Genomic DNA, 15,494 nt, shown 5'->3' with positions numbered 1-15,494 from the left:
CCATAAATGAGGACAAATTAATTTATATTTAATTTCTGTTCATAAGCAACACTAACTCATAACTTTTTTTTTTTATATATATTTTTTTAAAATTTATTTTCTAATAAATTTGAATTTATTTGTAACATCAACATCAAATTAAAGCTTTTTTTTTTCCCCCCTTAAAAAAAAAAATGGATATAATGTGTGCAATAAATGAAAAAGATGGAAATTGCAGTTGAGCACACAAAGCAACAATGCAAGAATTGCATTGGTTCTTACTTAAACAGGCAAAGGAAGCTTGGTCCTTATAAGAAGTTAAAGGGACACTATAGTCACCAGAACAACTACAGCTTATTGAATTTGTTCTGGTGAGTAGAATCATTACCTTCAGGGTTTTTGCTGTAAACAATGTCTTTTCAGAGAAAATACAGTGTTTACATTACATCCTAGTGATAACTTCACTGGCCACTACTTAGATGGCTGTTAGAGAACCTTTCTGGGTCATGGCTACCTAAAATGCATCCAAACATTCAGTGACTCCTACCTCTGCATGCAGACACAGAACTTTCCTCAGAGATTAATTGATTCAATTCATCTCTATGAGGAGATGCTGATTGGCCAGGGCTGTGTTTGTATCATGCTGGCTCTGCCCCTGATCTGCCTCTGTCAGTCTCAGCCAATCCTATGGGGAAGCATTGTGATTGGCTCAGGCTACCACTTCTAATGATGTCAGCAGACTGCTTGTTTTTCTGAGTCTAACAGCATGCAGAGTTACAGCTTCAGGCTTGAATACAGTAAGATCTTGCTATATTTATAGAGGCATGAGGGGCCCGGGGGGGCATGTTTGTGTTCTTGACCCTATAGTGATCCTTTAAATTCCAGAATTCCAAGGAAAAAAAACTGTTATTTGCTGCCAGTTCCATCTCAATCACCCCCTGCCCCCACACTCTGTATAGGTCTTACACACACACTCCCCTATAGACTACACATCCATTATATACACACACACTAGTTCCCCCTATAGACACACTGCACCACCTACACATACACACTACATTCCCTAGTCACACTCTGTACAGCCTATACATACATACCCTACAGCCCCAGTGCACACACTATTTGCCCTATGCACAATATACAGCCCCTAGCCACACATATTACACCACAAAACTAAAACCGACCTATTTGGACAAAACACCACACCACAAACGGCCCACAAGCAGCTTCCAAACACATTTATTTTTTCCTCTGGTATCTCACTTATGGAGACAGCAGAGATAAGTCACAAGCAAATGCAGTGCAAGTGTGTCATTAAGGTAGTTTGCGCTGTGCAGAGCAAATACAGATCTTTAGCATGGCTCTGCAAATTTGTTGCCCTGGAAGAGCAATAAACAAACAATGCTCACTTTAAGGAGTAGTGTGCTTGTCATTGGTGATAACACAACACACCCTCCCCCGCTCTCCCCTCCCCTCTGGTCCATGCCACTGTTATGAAAAAAAGTCTCGGGCCATTTTTTTCTCGGCCCGTCCCCAGTTCTGAGCCATAAAACCTCAGAAATAAGCATTTTCAAAAAGTTTCCACACTTTTGGCAACAAGTGTATAATTATATTACATTGTTTTTAAAGTCTTGGGATTAGCTCATTCCCTATAAAGGAACGCCATTAGCTTCAAAACAACTTTATCTTGATGAAGTATGTAAGTGTATACATATGCCCCTCCAGTCTCATTGCTCCATTCTTTGTCAGTTAGGAATTAAACCACTTTTGTGTCTGTTTACTCATAGTCTCATGATGTGACTCACACAGCCTCCATTAAATAATGGTTTCATTCAGATCTTAAGATCCTTTTTTTTTTTTTTTTTTTTTTTTTTTGCTTTGTTTACATTTTACAAAAAGTGCAGATTTCAATAGAAATTAAACATGCTACACTCTCCTGGCTATCCATCAGGAAACCTATCCTGTTCCTGGTTGTGTAGCTCCGTGGAACTAAAATCAAGAGGCAGGCAATTGCTCAAAGCACTCATTGAGTTACATTGGAAAGTCTCTGGTTGGACAGCCACAGGAACTCTGGGTGGGGTTAGAAGAAGAGGCTTGCAAAGGCTTCGGACAAGAGATAAATGCATGTTTTCATTGTGGGGATATTTACTTAACAGTGATTTTTATTTATATATAATTTTTTTTTGTATTTGTTTCATCAAACCAGACACGTTAAAAAAGTGTAAAACATTTATTAAACTAGTTAGAAACAAATTCTCTACTATTAAATAGATCTCACATTTTAATTTAATGCTAGGAATCCTTATTTAAAATTATTCTACTTTTCATGTTTGTTTCTCTGACACATGATCATATAATACTGGAGAAAAAATATAATATGCAGCTTAGTCAGGCCCAATGGTGAAACCTAAAATTAATAAGCGTATGCCAAAATACAAATGTTCCTTTTATTAATGTAACAATACCCTTGATAAAGGGACATGTGTCTCTAAACATTTGTATTTTGGCTTGCTCTTCTAGTAAATTTAGATTTCACCAGTGGACCTGATTAACTAAACTGCACGTTATACTTTTTCTCATGTTGATTTTTTTTGCTAATCCACCCATAGCAATTTATGTACTTATGCTGCGCTAGATAAAAAAAAAAAAAATGTTCTGCTACATTTTAGTCTGCATACTCCTACATATTCCCATTTGTGATTCATATAATACTGGGGATGATTGGTTGATAGCTGAAGTGTATTATTTAAAAAATATATATCATTTTTATATATATCATTTTTAACCAAAATATATGTTGCCTGTACTTTATTAAGGACTGGGAAGAGCGAGAAGAAGAGCATAATTTGCTTATTGAAAGGATCCTTCTGCTGGTGCGAAATATCCTTCATGTTCCTGCTGACCCAGAGGAAGAAAAGGTACGATTGCAAAAACACAGGTGTTTTTAGCTTTGCTTCTGACCCACAAGAGTGCTAGCATACAGTTAGGGTAAAGTTTAACTTACTCAAACTTCAGTTGTCCTTCTTTTGTATTATTGTGAAATGCACAGATCATTTATCACTATCTTGATACCCATCTTTTCTGTGACAGTGGGTACACAAAAATAGGCTAAGTGTACTGAAGCAGATCAGGAGCTGAAATACTTCATGATTATAATTGCCTTGCTGCTCAATCAGTTGGTTAGATTAATTTGAGCACTTCTGTTTACATTCTCAAAATGTGTCTGCCTTTTCACTCTATTATGATTGATTTTAAAGGTATTATGAGCTTAACATAACATTTAACATCTAATCTTATTGGACCTTTATTAAACTAGAGAAAATGTTAACATATAGTGTACTCAATTGTCTTCTATTTACACGTCTTTCAACTTACTTTCATAACATATTTATAAACCTGTGGAAACACAGAAATGTATAAAAATCTTTGTTTCCCTTTATATGGCCATAAAGGTATTCACGCTATTAATAGCTTTCCCCTACCTCGCATAGCTACAGGCTAGAATCTGTGCAGTCCTGAAAATAATATAAACGAAGCATGAAGTTATATTCTAATTGGTAAAATTACAACTTAATCTTAAATAATTTAGAATCAAATTACATAAAATTGCCAAAATGAGCGCGCTTAAACTGATGACAAACTAGATCTAGAAGTAAAAAAATGGAATATAATGCAGACAAATCTGAATTGCGTAATACACAGTAGGGGGTAAAGGAAAGAACTCACATGGACCAGAGCCCTTTCACCCCTGGCTCTGGGTTTGAAAAGCTCCACTGGAGAGGGAAGTATTCCACACTGTGCTGATAGGATCTGGATGATATGTTCCCAGTAAGCAGATGGTTCTATGCAAATACAGGACAGAGCGAGGAAGAAAACCCTAATTGAATAGTAGTTTTCTCAATTTATTATAAAAAAGGATTAAAAACTCTTACTTTGCAAATGGTGGGATTGCCAGCAAAAACTACCCACATAAAAGCACGTGTAAACAGAAAACATGGCTTGCACCATTCAGTATTCACTGCCGGGTTTCGCCAGTCCCAATCATGTGATCTCTTCTGGTTCCACCTCTCCTGTGACGTCACATGTGACGCGTTACGCCCGCCTTCCTGGGCTTCTTCCGAGAATCAAATTGCATCTATACATTGTGCTAGAAGAATTATCAAACGTCTAGATTTCTCTAAAGTCGGAGGTTAAAAAAACAGCCTTTTTTCTGTTCCTCTCATTGGTTCATTGTGTGGCGATCAGCACGGTGATAAGGCTCTGCTTTGCATGTTTATCTGTGTCTCTACTGCTTGAATGCAGGCTAACATAAAGTGATAATTGCAAGTTTAAGATAGCAAGGAGGGACAGGCTCTGTGTGATGGCAACAGCATTCAAGCTGACATCACCTGCAATTTCCTCAAATCCATTGCTTTTTATAGAAAAGTAATGGATTTGAACTAGGCATGTGCAGCCAGACTCTGTCCTAGAATCAAATGCGGATTATCGCTGCATTTGGAGGAGTGCAGAGTTTCAGTCTGTTGTAGTGGAGGAATCCCCTCTACTGGCGGACTACATTTTATGCAGATATATCCGTATGCAGCTGCTATACAGCTGAATACAGTTGTATAGGAAACCTTTCTCTTCATACTAAAGAGAATGCAAATAATCTACATTGTAATTGTGTAGGATGAAAACCTCAAAGCCCAATTTTGTATAATTGCTGTATATATTATTTCTAATAATATTTTCACATAATCATTCTAAATACAACCGTAGAAAAATTAAAATGTAGCTTTATCAATACTTTATCAATTACTTCTCAATAGTAATGCTCGCTTTCTCTTTCAGAATGTAGACGATGATGCCAGCGTTCATGATCGGGTGCTTTGGGCAGTGCACATGAGTGGGATGGATGACCTTGTAAAATTTCTGGCCAGTTCTGATACAGAGCAACAGTGGTGTATGCATATTCTGGAGACTGTTTCTCTTATGTTCAGAGATCAGGTAATTCAGAGTTCATTGTAAGTATGCAAATGGTCTGGGGCCAGTGCTTCTCAAACACTTGCAAACAAAAAAATAAAAAAAATTATCCCACAAGAACCTTTAATAATAACCAATTTTGCCAATGTTTTTAGATGCCGTTAACGCACACAAGAAAACAGTGGGGGTATATTTATCAAAGCTTGGGTTTTGTACAGATGGAAATTGTTGTATATACTAAAGCTAATTCTGGTCCGAATTCAGTCAAGCTGACTGAATTGACACCATCGCCCACATGCTTTCTGTTTGTCTAAATGAAGTTGCTATGGTGCCAGGAGGCCCCTGGGAACACTTACCTTAAGGTGAGAATCCAGCACCTGTCTCTGCTCCCCCCAGATGGCATCCAGCTTCTGAAAAGCCATTCTCTATAAGCTGCCCGGTGGCACTCTACTTCTGGAAACTGAAACGTCAGAAGCCAGATGCCACCTGGGGGAAGCAAAGACCAGCACTAGAGGCTCAATTTGGGGTTAAACCGTTTAAGAACATTTTAAACCCCATGAGGTAAAAGTGTGCCTGGGCGCCTCCGGACACTAACTTCCTTTGGATGACGTTATGGTGCCTAAACTGTCCCTTTAAAATCTGTGCATACGAACCTTATACAAAATATACGATCCAGAATATTTACTATGCACTGATTTTAATGTAAATTGGGACCGAATGCATCTAGCAGGATGCACATTGGCAAGCGAATGATAATTTGAAGTACTAATTGAAGCATGCATGCTGATAGTAAAAAAAAAAAAAAAAAACACCATGGCAGTGGAAGAGCTGGGCAGCGCTTGCTAGCCATCGCAACATTAACATGTTAAATATAAATATCCTATGGGAATCATTGGGAACCTTTCAAACCTTCCTAGGTATGACATGGGTTAGGGCATGTCTACTAAACAGTGAGCACCCAGCAGCTACTCACTGTATTAAATCTAGAAACTGGGCAGCTATTGGGATGAGGCCTGTAAAATATGGGCTCTTATGAGTTGCCCCCACTTGCCATCTATGGGTGGGGGTTGGTGGATTTTATTTCATTAGGTTACCATACTGAAGCTGCATCCTATTATGGATAAATATGCAAATGAATTTTTTATTTATTATTCTTGTTGCTAAAAAAATAAATAAATGTAAATGTCTTTATACAAAGTTGTGGAATACTGGAGTGCAAAAAGTTTGACCCAAATAAAGAGTGTTCTTTAAATGCTTTTCAGAATGCAGAACAGCTTGCTGCAACTGGTCAGGCACGTTCAAGAGACCCTGATGTAAAAGATTTGGAGATCCTACGTCAGAGGGAAATGGCAGAGAAGAAGAGCAGAGTGTTCCAGCGTGGTTCCAGGTGAGTACTGATCAAAGCACTTCAGTATTCCACAACTTTCTATAGAACATGCAAGGCTTAGCAGATCTGACCGGTAGACACAAATCCATCTGTCCAATCTCCTAATCCTTGCATTAATACAAATTAAAACTGATAAACACTACAAACTCTTCACCTTTTCTGCCAACACTGGGATTTTCTTCCATCATAATGTTACAGGGCACCTTTTATATTAAAAAGGTTACTCCAAGCATCATAAGCCCTCAGGAGAGGATATGGTGCTAGGAGGTCCTTGCAGCTTTTTACTGGTAAGGAGCAAAACCGTTTTGCAATGGTTTGCCACTTACTTGGGTCTAGCTTTTGCAAAACTGCAGAAAACTGATGCTGAAACTGCCAGTCATTCATTGTCTGAGAGCAGCAGCTTAATGCTGTCTGCCAATGAATAAGTGTCTGTGCATAAAATCTGCACAGATTTAACATTTAGTAAGCCTCTTTCATTCTAGGCTGTCTAATGAAAGCTGCCAGAGGTGGAGTTTGTTCTTTTGTGCTTTTTTTTCTTCTTCATATCTATAGATAATTTTTTTAGTTATATGGCTCCTGCATACTAATGCATGTAACCTATGGAAGCTAGCAGATTATCATTCAGGTTACTCATTATAGATTTGGTTATTGACTGTGTAGCAATAAACTGCTAATTCATACATCTGCTGATTCTAAAGCTTACAAATACGTCCAGTTTTGGATAACTGCTTTGTCTAGCTTTTGGGTAATTTTTAACTTCTCACTCGTCTTCAGGATACTACTTAATGGGGGGGGGGGGGGGGGGGGGGGAGAGGAGGAATATCTCTCATATTGGGAAACCATTGCTGGTATACTTGGGTTACTTCCTTGGATGATGAGAGCCAACTGTGATATATGGGATATAGTCACTCGCAACTGAAAGAGGTATATACGGATTAGCCACAACATTAAAGCCACATGCTTAATATATAGTGTACTTCCTCCTCATGCTGCCAAAACAACTCTGATGTGTTTAGGCATGGACTCCACAAGACCTCTGAACATGTCCTGTGGTATCTGGCAACAAGACATTAGCATCATATCCTGTAAGGTGCAAGGTGGGGCTACCATAGATTGGATTTGTTGTTCCAGCACGTCCCACAGATGCTCAATTCGATTGAGATCTGGGGAATTTGGAGGACAAGGCAAGACCTTGAACTGTCATGTTCCTGAAACCATTGTTGAACACTTTTTGCAGTGTGGCATCGTGCATTATCCTTTTTGAAAGAGAATACTGCCATCAGGGAACACCATTACCATGAAGGGATGTGGTCTGCAACAATCTCTAGGTAGTTGGTATGTATCCCAGCAAAACATTACCCAGAGCATACCACTGCCTTCGCCGTCCTGCGTTTGTCCCATAGTGCATTCTGCTGCCATCTCTTTCCCAAGTAAACAGCACTCCAGCCATCCACCTGATCTAAGAGAAAATGTCATTCATCTGACCAGGCAACCTTCTTCCACTGCTCCAAGGTCTAGTTCTGATGCTTATGTCTCTATTGAAGGCGCCTTCGGTGGTAGATATGGGCACTCTGACTGGTCTGTGGCTACACAGCCCCATACACAACAAACTGTGATGCATTGTGTGTTATGACACCTTCCTATCATGCCCAGCATTATAAAGGGACACTATAATCACCAAAACAACTTTAGCTTAATGAAGCAGTTTTGATGTATAGATCATGCCTGTGCAGTCTTACTGCTCAATTTTCTGCCATTTAGAAGTTAAATCACTTTGTTTATACAGCCCTAGTCACACCTTCTTACATATGCAGCCTCTGATTCTTAGAGTCTGAACCAGATGCTCAAGATGCTACAATAGGTTTCTTTTCCACGTAGGCATAGAATGGAAAATTATAGTTCTTATTCTGAAAAATTGTTTTCTTCCTGTAATTTTCTCTGCCAGGAGGGTTGCTGAACATTTTTTTTTTTCTGACTTGTGAGACATTTTTTTTTTTTTTTTGTGAGGGTTGAACAGTCCTGAATACTAGTTATTTCTTTTTTGTCTCCTCTGCTAATAATTATCAGGTTATTATTCACGCCTTTTCTCTTGCAGCTTAGATTGACAAAGAGAGCGTTTTGTATATGTGGCATGTTGAAGCTACTAGTCCCTTTAGGAAGTGCTCTTCCACTTTTCTGGATCTTGTTAGGGTCAAAAGGTTTTTGCCAACTCTTTTGCAAACTGTCTCAAGTACATGATGTGGGAAACTTGTGCCCTGCCTAACAAGCCTGAGTGGTATAGCTACCTCTAGGTAGATACTTGGTCAGGGCCGGCGCGTCCATCAGGCGGCCGCCTTAGGGCGCACCTGCTCTGGGGGCGCAAAATTCCAGTGACTGGCAGGAGGGAAGTGCTCCCTCCTGCCGGTCACCTCCTGGATCCCCGGAGCGGCGCGGCGTGCGGCTGAACTGAGTTAGGAGGCGGCGAGGGAGCTCTGATCTCTCTGACCGGCTCCCTCGCGCGCCTTTTGCTGATGCCACGGGAGCCAGAATATGATGTCACATTCCGGCTCCCGCGGCATCAGAAAACCGCCTGCGAGGGAGCCGGTCAGAGAGATCAGAGCTCTCTCGCCGCCTCCTAATTCAGTTCAGCCGCATGCCTCCCAGCAGCCTCACTGGACCACCAATGAGAGACCCACGCCAGCACTCCAGGTAGGGAGGCTGGGTGGGAAATTTAAATTTAATTTAGATTATTAATTAGTGTGTGTGTCTGTCAGTGTGTGTGTGTTCGAGTATGTGTCTGTGAGTTTGTGTGTGTTCGAGTATGTGTCTGTGAGTTTGTGTGTGTGTGTGAGTATGTATTTTTCTGTATGCCTGTCTGTATGTATGTATCTGTATGACGTTATGTCTCTGTATGCATGCATGTATCTGTATGTGTGTATGTCTTTGTATGCCTGTATGTATGTGTCTGCATGCCTGTATGTCTCTGTATGTATGTTTATTTATGCCTGTATGTCTGTATGTATGTGCCTGAATGTCTTTGTATGTATGTTTCTGTATGCCTGTCTGTATGTATGTGTCTGTATGACAGTATGCATGTATGTCTTTATATGCCTGCATGTCTCTGTATGCATGTATATCTCTGCTTGTATGTCTCTGACTGTATGTGTCTGTATGTCTCTGTATGAATTTTGCTGTCTTTGTATGACAGTGTACCTGTATGACTTTGACTGTGTGACTGAAAAATGATGCCTGTGTGCCTGTGGCTTGGGAGGAAAGACACACAGGTAAAGATGCATTTTTTTTTATTTTTTTTTAAATGAGGGTTGGGGGCGCCAAAATGCATCTTCGCCTGTGTAACTAAAAATCCTAGCACCGGCCCTGTACTTAGTCATCTTGGATACATTTGCCAAAGTTTGTCGTTTTCATGTTTTATGTCCTTTACTAGGAAGCATGCTTTTGGTAGGATCGTGATATGGGCCTTAGCTTGTGATTCAACTGCTCTGCTTACTTTATTCCTCCCCTGCTTGACTGAGAATTCTAGAGTAGGTGCTTGAGTAGGAAGAGTGTGCTGAAGTATTGCTTTATGAGTTATACCTCCTCATTTTGGGAGGGACTTGTCACATATGTCACGACTCATGAACTCTTACCATCTGGAAGGAAAATAATTTGTCAGGTAAGGCACACATTTTTGTTTTTGCTTAAGGCCTTCTTTTGCACTTGAAGAACATGAAGCGGTGTGTAATGGTCATCTTTTTTGTATATTCTTCAGGCATTCTCGATTTGGTGGATCTTATGTGGTTCAAGGCTTGAAATCTATCGGAGACAAAGATATCATTTACCACAAGGGTCTTCATAATGTAAGATTGTTTTATCTTAGAACTGATCAACTGGGTTCCTTCTGAAGGTCTTATCAAATGTGATGGCACATCATTGTTCATATAATTTACTTCTAATTAGTGTAGAATATTATTTACTTGCCTCAGTAAAAACAAAACAAAAAAATAGATTTTTGTGTGTATTCTTTTTTTTTTTTAAATATTGATTCTCTTTGCAATTAGTTTAAAAATTATACCCATGACCTTGGAAAAGACAGGAAGAGGGTTCCAAAGAGACGACAACAGGCCAGGGACATTGAGCCACGCCGCCGGTCAGCACTTAATGTCCGTCTGTTTCTGAAGGAGTTTTGCATTGATTTCTTGGAGAACTGCTATAACCGGCTCATGTGCATTGTGAAGGTGAGTCAGGTGCACGTGTGTGCTCTTTTCATGCTGAGATAATCCAAGTACACATGTGCTTTGTTTCCCATAATGCCTAGCATGCACAGTTGAGTCTCTTGATTCTGTGCTTACAGCATCATGGTATGAAGTCATTTTAAAATGTATGCCAGGCTATGCCCTGACCGTATGTAATGCAAAAGGTCATTTTTATATGAAAACAAATAACTACCAAGAATGTGTGGTACATAAATGTATGCATCTATCCCTTTAATGATTTGATTATTAGTATCCCACATGCACAATATAAAACTGATGCTATTGTTTTAGTGATAATAAATCTAAAGCAAATCGTTGTGTAGATGAGAATCTGCCAAGCCAGCTCATCTGGTTTTGTGACTGCTTGTCATTCAGGACCACCTGATTCGGGAGAAGGCTCAGCAGCATGATGAAACTTACTACCTATGGTCAATGGCTTTTTTCATGGCCTTTAACCGGAAGTTCCGCTTTAGACCAGAGCTTGTGTCTGAGACTGTTAGTATCAGGACCTTTCACTACATAGAACAAAACCTCACTAACTATTATGAGATGATGCTAACTGACAAGAAAGAAGCTTCATCTTGGGCACGCAGGTGAGTGTTGCATGGGCACTCCATTAAAGAAATAAGCACTCCTAAATTGAGAAGATACTGGAACCACTAAAGTACTTCAGCAAGTTGAACTGCATTATGGGTTTAGAGTGTTCCTTTAAGAGACTTACAGTAAGAATTTGACTTCCTTCTTTGTTACCACTACTACCCCTTTTTATGTTCGGGTTTTTGTAGAAGCTAATCTACAAGGCTATGAAGGCACACTTGAAAAGAAAAATCTAAATACATTTATCCTGGTCATTTGTTAAAAAAAACAAACAAAAAAAAAAACCTATTTAGAAATATATATATTTTTTTGTTTGGAATATAGGTAGATCTTTGTGTGAGTGGTCAATAATAGCAGGGTTTTCTAACCTACATTGTGTTTATGGGTACTCTGCAGCAAACAGTGATATAAATAGTTTTGCATGATTGGATCCTTCTCCCAGAATGTCAAAACATGAAGTGGGTGCTTTAATAACAAATTTCAGTGCTGCAGAATATGTTGGCGCTTTTAAAAATGCCAGTAATAAATAAATCCATTTTTTATTTTTCAACCCATGGTTTTGTAATGGCTCTTAGTAATGGTACACAGTTTTCATTTGTATTATTTGTATGTAATATATAAAATACACCTTCTCATGCAATAGAATGCACTTGGCCCTGAAAGCTTATCAGGAACTTCTGACTAATGTAAATGAAATGGATCATTCAAAAGAGGAGGCCGTCCGAGAAAGCAGCAAAGTAATTAAAAGTGAGTCTTCCTGTGATGTGATGCTCATTATCTATGTTCTTATTGTGTTTTGCTATATTTAAAACTTTTGCAGCATACCCTTAAGGACAACAACAATTGTCTAATTCATAACCGAAACAAACCATTTTTGATATGCATGTGTCAACCTGTTATTTTTATCTATTTTGCTCTTTTGTGTTAAGGGAATCCTCCAGCACCATAACAACTTAATTGAAATTAAGTTGTTATGATGCCATTAGGTCCCAGGCGCTTCCTTACCTTTAGGAGTTAAACAGTTCATGAACAGGTTAACCTCAACGTCTACTTTAATCTGCAGCTCCATTTCATTCTGTCCTTGTAGGCAGAGGAATGGGATTTCGTATGATTGATCGTCAGAAAATTTCTGTCAATGGAAATTTAAATCCTATGTAACATGTAAAAGCTTTGCCCGCTTTTAAAAAATATACAAAATCACATTTGAGACATGCCCTAATTCTGGCATGCCTATTTGCTTCCTTGAAATGGTATACTGTAACACAATAAGGAACACTATTTGTTTTACCACATTGACCCTATCTAAACCTGACAATGCACTGTTCAGTGGTTTGGCCCTTGAGGTTCAGCAAGAGCCAATCATCTTAAACTGAGTTCTTGCTTTCTCTCTCCTTCCATGTGAACCAGACTGTGTAAGCTAATAGCAGTGGTCATTCATATGGCTGCTATCAGTTTAGTTTAATATAGCAATATACACTCATATATGTTGAACAAGGAATGATGTGCCAAGTATCTCTTCCTGGTTAGAAGAGAGGTCTTTTTAAATGTATTTTCTTACAATGCATAAAAAAGGATAATTTGCCCCATAGTTAAATTTGTATTTCTCTACGACTATATAAAACAGTTTTTTTTCGAGATGTGCAATGGCAAGACTTTATATGTTTGCATGGGGTATAAACTGGAGCAAGATACTGTCAAAATATTGAATGCCAAGTTCACCTGGCATATCTTCTTCTCTGCAGATAATATTTTCTACTTGATGGAGTACCGGGAACTCTTTCTAGCCCTTTTCAGAAAATTTGATGAAACCAAACAGCCACGGTCTTTCTTGAAAGACCTGGTAGAAACCACTCATTTGTTCCTCAAAATGCTGGAAACGTTCTGCAAAACAAAAGGGACAATTGTGGTCCAGGTAAGGTTTTTTTTGTTTTTTTTAACCTATAGTTAGGTCCAAGTACAGCTGCAAAAACAGTGTACAGAAGCTCAGATGTTGGCTAGGAAGGTAATTGCTTTGCATATGGTGTTGAGGAGCAGTATTCTGCCTTGCATTCAGACTTGTGCCTGCCATTAAAAGATGCCAATGTGTGTAATGCTTTTAATTCAAGAATTGTTTCCAGGGTCATCATTTTTTGGTTTTACACAACTTAACCATAAGTCTGTTAACTTTAATTGTACTCATTTTAGCGTTTGACTTTGTCACGTGAAATTATTCTTTTTACTTTTACATTGCAAGATGCCAATGTTAAATTTCTGGATGGAATTTTTCTCATCTGACCTTTTAATAAACAATTTTTGAAAGAGAAGATGCAAGAGTGCATTTTCCATGAGTCCTGTTTTAGCATTGTGATCACCACATAGCATCTTTCTGATTGTTTAGTTTCCAGACATCTTGGTTTTCCAATGTCCTGTTCTGTTCAGTGCAGTAGCACAATGTTTTTGATTTACTTTAAGATGCAGGAAAAAGGTTGCAATGTATTTTGGCTGATGTTCTTTTCTCCCTAAGAAACGGAGGGTGAAAAAAAAGAAAAAGAAGCGTAAACAGTCTTCAGAAGAACAACACAAGAGTCCAGAGGAGCTGGAGGAAATTTGGAAATCGATATCTGATGAACTTAAAGAATGTGTCGTGGTAAGAGATAATTTTAAAATAATTCTTATCGATAAAATTATATTGGGAGAGGATGTTGGATGGTTATCTTTTTAATTTTTATACTATACATCAAGGGCTCAAAAGATCTTCCTGAAGCTGTTGTGCCTTTTGATGCAGCCTCTGAGATACCAGTTGAAGAGCAGAGAACTGAAGCTCTAATTCAAATCCAGAATGGACTTCTATCTGGTAAAGCACCAGAATCCCTTGTCTTACTACGTTCTGCCAGGTAATTATTGTTTAGTGCAAACACCCATGCATAGTTGTTTTTTATTGTGCTGGTAGATTTGGTGATTTTTGCCTCTGAGGTCAAGTTATTTTATTTTTTCAGAGAAGTCTGGCCTGAGGGAGATGTGTTTGGAACTTTAGAAATGGAACACGAGGAAGAGATTGAGCTGCTGAAACAAATTATCTTTGCAGATCTTCCAAGTAAGAGAGAGAGAGAGAGTGTGTGTGTGTGTGTGTGTGTGTGTGTGTGTATACACACACACACACAAAAAATGTACATAGGAAGGATGCACTCTCCGGTCTTCCAAAGACCGGAGAGTGCATTCTTTCTATGTACATTTTGAATATATATTCAGTGTGGGATAGCACCAGGGCATTGAGCTAAATACTCTTTCGCCAGCAAGGGTGAGTGCCATTATACTTACAAAATATATATACCGTATATACTCGAGTATAAGCCGAGTTTTTCAGCCCATTTTTTGGGCTGAAAAACCCCAACTCGGCTTATACTCGAGTCAAGGTCTGTATTATGGCAATTTGCATTGCCATAATACAGACTGGGGGAGAGGGGGGCTGGCAGAGCTGTAACGTACCTGTTCTGCAGCTCCTGTCAGCTCTCTCCTCCTCTGCGCCGTCCGGTCAGCACCTCGGTCAGCTCCCAGTGTAAATCTCGCGAGAGCGCGGCTCTCGCGAGACTTACAGTGTAAGCTGACAGAAGAGCAGAACGGACGGCGCAGAGGAGGAGAGAGCTGACAGGAGCTGCAGGAAAGGTAAGTTACAGCTCTGCCAGCCCCCCTCCCCCCCCCCCCCCCCACTGGACCACAGGGGAAGGAGAGCCCCCCTCCATGCCCTATATCAAGCAGGGAGGGGGGACGAAAAAAAAAAATATAAATAAAATAAGAAATAATAATAACAAAATAATAATAATAAAAAAAAAATTTATAACAAAAAAAAGGGGTATAAGGACCACTATGGGAGGAGGGGGGGAGGGGGGGAAGGGGGAGGGGGGGAGGGGGGGGGGGTATAAGGACCACTATGGGAGGGAGGGGGTGGGTTAAGGACCACTATGAGAGGGAGGGGGGTAATAAGGACCACTATGGGAGGGAGGGGGGGATAAGGACCACTATGGGAGGGAGGGGGGGATAAGGACCACTATGGGAGGGAGGGGGGGATAAGGACCACTATGGGAGGGAGGGGGGGATAAGGACCACTATGGGAGGGAGGGGGGTATAAGGACCACTATGGGAGGGAGGGGGGGGATAAGGACCACTATGGGAGGGAGGGGGGGGATAAGGACCACTATGGGAGGGAGGGGGGGGATAAGGACCACTATGGGAGGGAGGGGGGGGATAAGGACCACTATGGGAGGGAGGGGGGGGATAAGGACCACTATGGGAGGGAGGGGGGTATAAGGACCACTATGGGAGGGAGGGGGGTATAAGGACCACTATGGGAGGGAGGGGGG

At 40.0% G+C, this 15,494-nt stretch overlaps 1 protein-coding gene across 2 annotated transcripts in view; it reads left to right on the top strand.

Moving 5' to 3' along the window:
• TIMELESS (timeless circadian regulator) overlaps positions 1 to 15,494 on the top strand; it is a 92,817-nt gene that overhangs the window by 38,158 nt on the left and 39,165 nt on the right. For both annotated transcript variants that reach the window (XM_063426943.1, XM_063426951.1), the window contains exons 6-16: positions 2,796 to 2,897; positions 4,810 to 4,965; positions 6,204 to 6,328; positions 10,077 to 10,164; positions 10,366 to 10,542; positions 10,936 to 11,153; positions 11,801 to 11,904; positions 12,900 to 13,069; positions 13,661 to 13,783; positions 13,879 to 14,030; positions 14,133 to 14,230. In XM_063426943.1, the coding sequence (XP_063283013.1) occupies positions 2,796 to 2,897; positions 4,810 to 4,965; positions 6,204 to 6,328; positions 10,077 to 10,164; positions 10,366 to 10,542; positions 10,936 to 11,153; positions 11,801 to 11,904; positions 12,900 to 13,069; positions 13,661 to 13,783; positions 13,879 to 14,030; positions 14,133 to 14,230 (1,513 nt within the window). The remainder of the gene's footprint in view (positions 1 to 2,795; positions 2,898 to 4,809; positions 4,966 to 6,203; positions 6,329 to 10,076; positions 10,165 to 10,365; positions 10,543 to 10,935; positions 11,154 to 11,800; positions 11,905 to 12,899; positions 13,070 to 13,660; positions 13,784 to 13,878; positions 14,031 to 14,132; positions 14,231 to 15,494) is intronic.

The sequence above is a fragment of the Pelobates fuscus genome, chromosome 1 (genome assembly GCF_036172605.1).
Source record: "Pelobates fuscus isolate aPelFus1 chromosome 1, aPelFus1.pri, whole genome shotgun sequence".
Taxonomy (NCBI): Eukaryota; Metazoa; Chordata; class Amphibia; order Anura; family Pelobatidae; genus Pelobates; species Pelobates fuscus.
Note: the sequence above shows the minus strand (reverse complement) of the source record. Positions and strands in the feature narration are given on the sequence as shown.